This window comes from Lactuca serriola, chromosome 3 (genome assembly GCF_051521515.1).
Source record: "Lactuca serriola cultivar US96UC23 chromosome 3, Lser_US96UC23_V15, whole genome shotgun sequence".
Lineage (NCBI taxonomy): Eukaryota > Viridiplantae > Streptophyta > Magnoliopsida > Asterales > Asteraceae > Lactuca > Lactuca serriola.
In genome coordinates, this window is record NC_136410.1 from 266937084 (window position 1) to 266945858 (window position 8775).

Below are 8775 nucleotides of genomic sequence, written 5' to 3' on the forward strand. Positions count from 1 at the left end.
AAACTTGTAAAATTCTAAGGGTTTGAAATTTAAATTATTCAATATTAAACTTTTAATCACAAAATTCAAATTTCAAAACTTGAGGGCAAGTTTTGAACTTTTCAAAACAAAAGGGATCAAATAACAAATAATTTAAATTAAACAATTAATTTCATAATTATCTATATTTGACCTAATCCAATTTTAGTCATAAGATAATTACCAAATAATTTTAAATAATCTATATTTATCATATAAACAACCAATATTCAAAAGATTTGAAATTATCTATTGTTTTGGCAAGGATAATCATTTAATTAAGATAACATTTGGATTTTAACTTCAAAAAACGATTTAGGCATCAAATCCAAGACAAAACAGCAACTAAATCTCAAAATATCCTCTGTCTGACGCACAAATTCGCCGAGTCAACTCTGAACTTGCCTAGTAGGGCCAACTCGTCGAGTCCAGATATTGACTCGCCGAGTTGAGTCGGCCAGAGGCAAGAAAAACGATTTTCAGCAAGCAAAACAGTTATGCATCACATACAATTGAAACCAATCAAGGCTCTGATACCACTGATGAGTTTTATGCATAAGAACAATCATATGTGCTCATACAAACCCTAATGCTTGGATCTAGGTTTCTCTATTGTACATGCTTTGAATCCAAAACTTACAAACCTAGATCTATCATATATAATTCGAAATTATCATAAAGAAAACAGATCTAAGTGGTTTACCTCTTCCAAGTAGCTTGAATCCTTGTAATCTTCTTGATCTTGAGCTTAGAGTCACAATTGTAACTCCTCTAATGGTTCACAAACCCCACAAGCAAGAAAGCAATATGAGAGAGGGTGAGATGCTAGAAATCGGCCCTAGGGTTCCCTTGGAATGAAGTGTAGCCGATTTCCATAGCCTAGGGGTCTTATTTATACTTGCAGGCTACTAGGGTTTCAGTCTAAACCCTAATGGACAGCTTAGCCACCAAGCAACCCAAAGAACCTTCTTGAATAAGGCCTTAGACGAAAATATGATGGATCCCCATCATAATTTCGTCCCCCCTTAAGTCCATTAGGTTTCCTTAACCCAAAAGTCAACTATCATACGTTTGACAGTTTATACCCCTTTATTTAATTAATCACTTTTAGTCACCAAATTAATTCCTAATTAATTTATGACTAATACTAATTAAATAAATATAATTTCTCCTTTAATATATTATTCTTATAATATATTAATAAACCATAATATTCTCTATTTCTCCTTAAATTACATTGTCAAGTTGCTTTGGAGAAGACAACCCAAAAGGACCATGCATAACCGGGTCAAGTACATACCAAATATAGTTACGGGCTTAGACGCTATTCCAACAGTCACAACAACGAACGGTATCACAATGAACTGAATATGATTGTGATGGGTTGTGAGCATTTGCAACTAGTCGCAATTGGTCGCAACCATCCCATTCGCAATGAGCCAGACGGTTCGACTCCAATGTGCTCTGATTGCTTGGACCCATTCGCAACGTCTCACATCCAACCACTAGTCGCATTCTTTTACATCTAATTGTAATCATATTACGACTTTCACAACTAAAAACAGTGGGAACCAATCGCAATTTACGGTTGTAACCACTTGAGCTCGGTTTGGAACTTGAACTTGGTGAATTGCAATCTGTATACGTATAAAATGTGAAATTCCATTGAAGATGCTCTAATACACAGGCAAAGGCAAAGTGAATATGGATACCATCCCTTAGAGAAATAGTTTTATACTGTCGAAATGGTTTTATAACAGTATGAGATTTGGCATAGCAAGAGGAATTGGAAATATTGAAAAGAAGTTGGTGTTTGAAAGGTAGATTAACACGTACATTTGGTATATCAAACAATATCGGCATGTCACTTGATATGCTCTTACCACCCTTTTTACTTGTTTTCACATTTTCATCTAAATGCATTTATGACTTTTTTTCCCTTTTGGGAAAAAGAAGAACCTCTCATGCAAATTATTATTTAAAACTAGAAAAAACCACCGTCCAATCAATCATCTTATAAAACGAATTATTCTGAGGTTTATTGTTTAACAAACTAAATCATCTAAAAATAAATCAAATAAAATACAATTTAAACATTTTTAAAACAATTCACGTTGAAAATCTGACGATAAAAAGGCAACTTAAAGTCTTAAAAACAACTTTTTATAGTAATTTGTTTACTTCTGATTGTCTTTAAAAAAAAAAAAATCGAACTTATCTTATGGATAAAAATTGAATGAAAAGTTTTAAAATCGAACGTATCTTTATGGATAAAAAATAGATTCAAAGATGATGATGACAGTTGGGTTTTCGAAGTGTCATTGAAACAGTGTAATCATACTCTAGCCTTTCCGATCTCTGTGTTGCCGCCATACTTATAGAGTTATAGGGAACCCAAACACATTACTATTTTACCAGTAGTTGCAACCCATCACTTCCAATTTCAGTACATTTACAGAGAAAGAAGACGTTTTTGAAGCAAGAAGAAATGGGTGTTCCGTCATTTTACAGGTGGCTGGCGAACAAGTATCCGAAAACAGTGGTGAATGCGGTGGAGAAGACGGAGGAGAAAGACGGAACTCGACCAAACCCCAATGACCTCGAATTCGATAATCTTTATCTCGACATGAATGGAATCATACATCCATGTTTTCACCCGGAACACGACGATGTGCTTTCTAAATATGTATGTCTCTTCATCTTCTATCTTTCTCAATCTTCTCTATTCGAAAATGGAAAAACTTTTCAGCGAATTTACAGTTGTAAAAATCTTTATGTTTTACATTTCTGGTTCTTTTTACAGTTGACTACTCCTGGAACATATGAAGAAGTTTTCAGCAACATATTTGAGTATATAGACAGAATAATGATGATTGTAAGACCAAAAAAGCTGCTGTATTTGGCCATTGGTAAGTGATCTTGTTTCGATTGAAATCAATTTCTAACTTCAGATATTCAAAGACTACAAAATTTTGAAAACATTGTGTAGACGGAGTAGCCCCAAGAGCCAAAATGAACCAGCAAAGAACAAGAAGGTTCAGAAATGCGAAGGATCAAGAGACACTTGTACGTTTTTCTCCCTCAGTGCATACTTACGAACTATCTTTACATGCTATAATTGAAGTCTTTTTCGATCAAATTCATTTAAGTTGAAACTTATAATGTGTATATAGCGCAAAGAGGAAGATAGATTGAGAAGGCAATACGAAGTTGAAGGCAAAGATGTTCTTCCGAAACAGGATTCAGAAGTGACGGATTCGAACATAATCACTCCGGGCACCACGTTCATGTTCGAGTTATCAAAGCAACTCCAGACTTACGTTCATCTTCGCGTATCAAAAAACGATGCATGGAAGCACTTGAAGGTTTGTCATGTCACAGATTTCACAATTTAAATGGTTAAAACATAACGAAATTGTATGCATGCTTTTAAGGGTTTCACTAAAGTTCGATCATTTATAGGTAATTCTTTCCGATGCGAATGCCCATGGTGAAGGTGAACACAAGATAATGTCCTTCATACGCCTTCAACGGACTTGCCCTGGTTATAATCCAAATACACACCATGTCTTGTATGGTTTGGTATTATCTGAACCCATTTTATGTCGAGCTTTTTTATTACTTCCTACTAATGTCATTTAACCTTACATTATCGGCTCTTGTTTGCAGGATGCAGACCTTATTATGCTCGCTTTGGCTACACATGAACTCCATTTTTCCATTTTGCGAGAGGTTCTTGTTTAACTTCTTGTAAAATTGTGCTTATTTGTTAATTTCTAGCACAATAGTTTTTGACAATCAATTCTAATTCTAAGTTCTTGAATTGTCAGAATGTTCTTGCAGAAGATAAGTCAAAAACAAGTCACTCATCTGTGTTGTTGCAAGCTGGAAATTCCGAAACCAATGTGGTGAAATGTAGAGGATGGTTCAAACAGGTGCATTTTACTACTATATATTATCATTTTACTTTATTTTAATTCCTTGTTAATACAGGCTAATCCGTTTTTCCTGTGCTTCTGCTAGTTTGACCTGAACAGTGATAAAGTTGATATAAGTCAACAGATGAACAAACTTGATATTACAGCTGCTGGAAAGCAAAAGTTGTTGGTGAAGAAGCCACATCAGGTAATTAAGGAGTCAAATGTGCATGATGGATTAAACATTATCTATGTTGTATGAACTTCTAATGTTAGTTTTATTGTGTCTTTTTACTCCAGTTTCTTCATGTTTGGATACTGAGGGAATATCTTAATTTTGATTTGAGATCCACAAATGTGCCTGAAAATTTTGAATATGATATTGAACGATTGATTGACGATTTCATATTCATATGCTTTTTCGGTGGAAATGATTTTCTTCCCCATATGCCAACCTTGGAAATTCATGAGGTTACTTTGAATGCTTTTTCCCTTTAATTAGTTTGGATTCAACTTTCAAGAAATTTTGCGATGATGAAAAAGTACAAAGATGAAATATTGCTAAGAGTTTACCAAAAAAGAGTTTTGAAATGTTCATGAAACAACTAAATCATTGTAGCTTTTGTGGTCGAAAATCAAAATTCTAAATTTTTATCATTCTTGATCAGGGTGGTATTGATTTATTGATTCATGTGTACAAGCAAGAGTTCAAGAACCTTGGAGGGTATCTTGTGAATATGGAAAAGGTAATTAGTGGTGGAATTAATCTAAATAAAAACTTTAGTATCTCATTGATCACCCTAGAATAGTCTGTTTTTGATCTATATATATGACTCATTCTTGACGATGTATATAGTATTAGTTTCTATGGTTTTGAATTTTTGAAAAATGGAAACAGGTGTATGATAAGAAAGGAGGGTATATCAAACTAAAAAGGGTTGAAAAGTTCATCCTTGCATTGGGCACATACGAAGATCAGATTTTCAAGAAGAGATCAGCAATCCATGAAAGCAAACTTCGACGTATGTTTTCAGAATTCAAGGATGAGGTATATTTGATAATTTAGGTTCACTTTCTTTATCTTTAAACTCCTTAAAAATTCATAAAGGTTTTATAATTAATCTTTTGTCTAGAGTGGTAATGGAGAAGAGGAGTTGTTTCCTGTGATAAGCACTCATAATCAGAAGGGACCATACACCGAAAAATCACCTGATCATGATGTGCAAGTATATGATGTATAGTTGATCCTACTTTCTTTCTCTATCATTTTTATATCCTTCCATATCATAGATTTGAGCTAAATGACACTCTTTTTCTTGTTTGCTAAGATAATCGAGAATACAAAAGCATTGAAGGAGCAATTAAAATCTTACAATCGTGAGATATCGAATGTTTTCAGAAACGGTCTTCTTTCAGACATGGTATGGAAGATCTTTGTTGTGAGTTTTCCTTTTTTTTTCAGGATGTAGATTACAAGAACTACTCAGTGTTTAAACTAAATCTTGTCAGGTGAAACTGGGTACTCCTGGATGGAGAAAACGCTACTACAAATACAAGTTTTCTGCTGAAACGGATGCGGATGTGGAAAAAATGAGGAAAGAAGTGGTATGTATTCTACATCTACTATTTTACTAAATGATATTATTCTCTATTATTGGATCCACACATTGTTTCATACATGTCCATTTCATTGTATGTAGGTCGAAAGATACACTGAAGGGTTGTGTTGGGTTTTTCTATATTACTTCTCAGGGGTTGTGTCATGGACATGGTGAGGGGCATCTGTGAATAAGATATGATTAACATTTATAGATAACATAGAATAACGATTGTGATTATTCCATCAATAGGTTTTACCCATTCCATTATGGGCCATTTGCATCAGATTTTAAAGGTCTTTCAAGTACTAAAGTTACGTTTCAAAGAGGATCCCCCTTTAAACCATTTGATCAGCTTATGTCTGTTCTCCCTCCTACTAGGTATATATGCTCTTAAATTTCTTTTAAGAAACATGGTTATGTGGATTGATAAGTTTTTGTTCATGGTCTTATCTAATATAATGTGCTCATGTAGTGCCCATGCACTTCCACATCCGTATCGGTTACTCATGACAACGGATGATTCAAATATTCTTGATTTTTATCCTAATGGTATGTCAAGATCCGAGTCATCTCAAATAGTTTTTGTTTCTTGATTAATATCTTTATGAACACTATTGACATATATTTTGTTGTTTATTCTAAGATTTTGATGTGGACACGGATGGGAAAAGATTTCTTTGGCAGGTTATGGGATAATTAGTGTTCAAAACACTTATTTCTCCTTTCAACAACCATGTTTTATACTTTTATATTCCTATAGTTTTCTTATGTTGCAAAAATATATCTTTTGAAGGGTATTTGCAAGCTTCCATTTATCGATGAGAAGCGCCTTCTTGCTTCAACAAAGATGATCGAGAAGGAACTGACTGTACGTATGGCTGGATGGTATTTAGAGATTAGAACCTTCACATGTTTGACAAGGACTCTAATTATTTATCTTCAGGAGGAGGAAGCTCAAAGAAATGCTGAGAATGCTGACAAGTTATTCCTACACAGTTCACAAAATCTTGCCTTGCAAATTATCTCTTCCTTCAACAATGAAGGCTCTATCGAGCAAAAGAGCTCCATGAAAGTTGATACAGGCTTAAGGTTGTGCTGTTCGTTATCGAATTGCAGTGATTGTTCGTTTTCCTAATGTATACATCTTCTTCTCTTGTTTTGATTTCAGTGGAGACATAAATGGTTTTGTCTATCCTAACTTAGAGCCCAAGTATGTTTGTGATGTTAATGACCTTGGAAGCGATCATGATGTTCTGTAAGAAAATACTTTCAGTTATTACTTGGGATTTACCACCTAGTATTGTTTTACTGTCATTTTATTATGTATTTCTATGCTGCAGATGTGTATTCTATGATCCACCATGCTTCTCTCATCACATCCCTCGTGTCCTTGAAGGAACTGACATTCCAGATTCGGTATGCCATTTTGACTCTTTAATTATCTGGCTCTGTTGCTTTCACAGGCTTCTAATTTATCCCATGTCTCTTGAAACGTTGTGTTGTGGACAATACAATATCGTGGGTTGTTTTTCCTCGTCCTTTTCATCAAAAAGTGAATGGAAGATTTGCTTTTAGATATTTCTGAACTCCATTAACATGTTAAAGTCTTGAGTTCTGTTTAATTGATGGAACATTTGTAAAATTTGATAAACAGGATGTGAGCGAAGCAGATATCAAGGAAGTACGCTTGTGGCATGAGAGCCATGGTTACCCTGTTCGGAGCAATAGGTTTGTTGGTTTCGACATTTGTCTAATTATGCTAGCTATTTGGTGGCTCTGTGATCTGGCCCTAATATTTTTGCAAATTTTTTGTTCAAAGATGCCATGGACAACCTGAAGAAGATAAAATAGACCCTAGTGTTGGTTTGGCGAGTGGATGGAGGGGTAGAGTCAACGAAATTGCTTCTAGTTCTCAAAGTCGCATCCAAGAGAGACACTTTAGGCATGGGACCCACAGTTACTCTAACCGAAGCAATAGGTTTGTTGATCAAAATATTGTCTGATTTTTCTTCCTTGGTGGCTCTAAACTTATACAAAAGTTTTGTTTGCAGATCGTATGAACAAGTTCAAGGAGCTCAAAGAAGCCCTACCATTGGAGCCGTTGGTGGCTGGAGTGGTAGAGGTAGGGGAAGAGGTCATGATGCCACTCTGAATTCTCAAAGTACTTCACGTCATGATGCCACAAGGACACCAAAAGAGCAAACAAACTGCAGTACTTGGTGGGATACTCATGGGAGAGGTGCTCGAAGAAATGGGAATTGTGAAAACCGATCAATCAATTATAATGGAAGGACAAGCACTGTGAATGGTCGGTTTTGGGCAGTTAGGTCAGAATCCAGTTCTAGTAACCAGGGTAGGGGACAGTGGGGAGATGCAAAATCCAAGAATGCCTCCAATCGTAGATGGTAAAGATATTGACAATTAAGAGTTTATGTTCCCAACAGATGAGAAGTATTTTGCAAAGGTTTTTCTTGTTTGTTATAAAGTTATAATGTAAGGTTAATCTAGTATAACCTAACTGGCATCCTCTTGGGATGGTAACATGTATATGTTGGAAGCTAGTAGACATGGTTTTGAACCTGATAAGGTGCAGCATTTTGGTAAGAAAATCCCTGATAACTCTAGGGTACATTTCTTTATATCATATTGGGTTAGAGACAGGTGTATTACGACAATTTTAAAAAATTAATATTAAAATATGATGAAATATGAAAGTTTGTGAAGATAAATAGTTAATAGCTATCAATATTAGTTTTCAAGACAGGTTGACGAAGTTGATGTTATTTTGAGCTCTTTTTATAAATAAATACACAATTTCCATGGATTAAAGAACAACAAAAATAGTCATTAAGTATAAAACAATATAAATGGTCCCTTCTTGAGTAAAAATTTTATTTTATTTAAGTCAAAACCATTTATTAATTATTCAAAAAGACGATCAAAATAAAAATATCTTCAAAGTATCATAGTAAAATCACAAGGGGATGCAGTGCGATCAATATAAGTGTCATTCCTTTTGAAGCTATGAATACCTAAAAACATTTTAAACATAAATCATAGTGTGATCAATATAAGTGTCATTCCAGTGCGATCAATATAAGTGTCATTCCTTTTGAAGCTATGAATACCTAAAAACATTTTAAACATAAATCATAATCACAAAGCTGAGTGTCATTCCTTTTGAAGCTATAAATACCTAAAAACATTTTAAACATAAACCATAATCACAAAGCTAGCTT

The 8775-nt window shown here is 34.4% G+C and overlaps 1 protein-coding gene across 1 annotated transcript; it reads left to right on the forward strand.

Moving 5' to 3' along the window:
- The first annotated feature begins 2267 nt into the window (after positions 1 to 2267).
- On the forward strand, positions 2268 to 8175 carry LOC145093974 (5'-3' exoribonuclease 3-like). The gene is made up of 25 exons (XM_079032228.1): positions 2268 to 2704; positions 2822 to 2927; positions 3008 to 3084; positions 3192 to 3383; positions 3481 to 3600; positions 3688 to 3750; positions 3849 to 3953; positions 4042 to 4143; positions 4236 to 4406; positions 4604 to 4681; positions 4834 to 4983; positions 5069 to 5170; positions 5264 to 5356; positions 5445 to 5540; positions 5636 to 5706; positions 5786 to 5914; positions 6009 to 6085; positions 6180 to 6220; positions 6330 to 6404; positions 6480 to 6625; positions 6705 to 6791; positions 6877 to 6952; positions 7191 to 7264; positions 7356 to 7514; positions 7588 to 8175. The coding sequence occupies exons 1-25, from the start codon at positions 2507 to 2509 to the stop codon at positions 7943 to 7945; spliced, it is 2946 nt and encodes a 981-aa protein (XP_078888354.1). The 5' UTR covers positions 2268 to 2506; the 3' UTR covers positions 7946 to 8175.
- The last annotated feature ends 600 nt before the right edge of the window (positions 8176 to 8775 follow it).

Excerpts from the sequence above, each read along its gene's own strand:
- LOC145093974 (XM_079032228.1), top strand. The coding sequence starts at position 2,507 with ATGGGTGTTCCGTCATTTTACAGGTGGCTGGCGAACAAGTATCCGAAA. Across the intron at positions 4,144-4,235 it reads TGGTGAAGAAGCCACATCAG|TTTCTTCATGTTTGGATACT; the intron begins GTAATTAAGGAG and ends TTTTTACTCCAG. Across the intron at positions 6,086-6,179 it reads TCTTGATTTTTATCCTAATG|ATTTTGATGTGGACACGGAT; the intron begins GTATGTCAAGAT and ends GTTTATTCTAAG.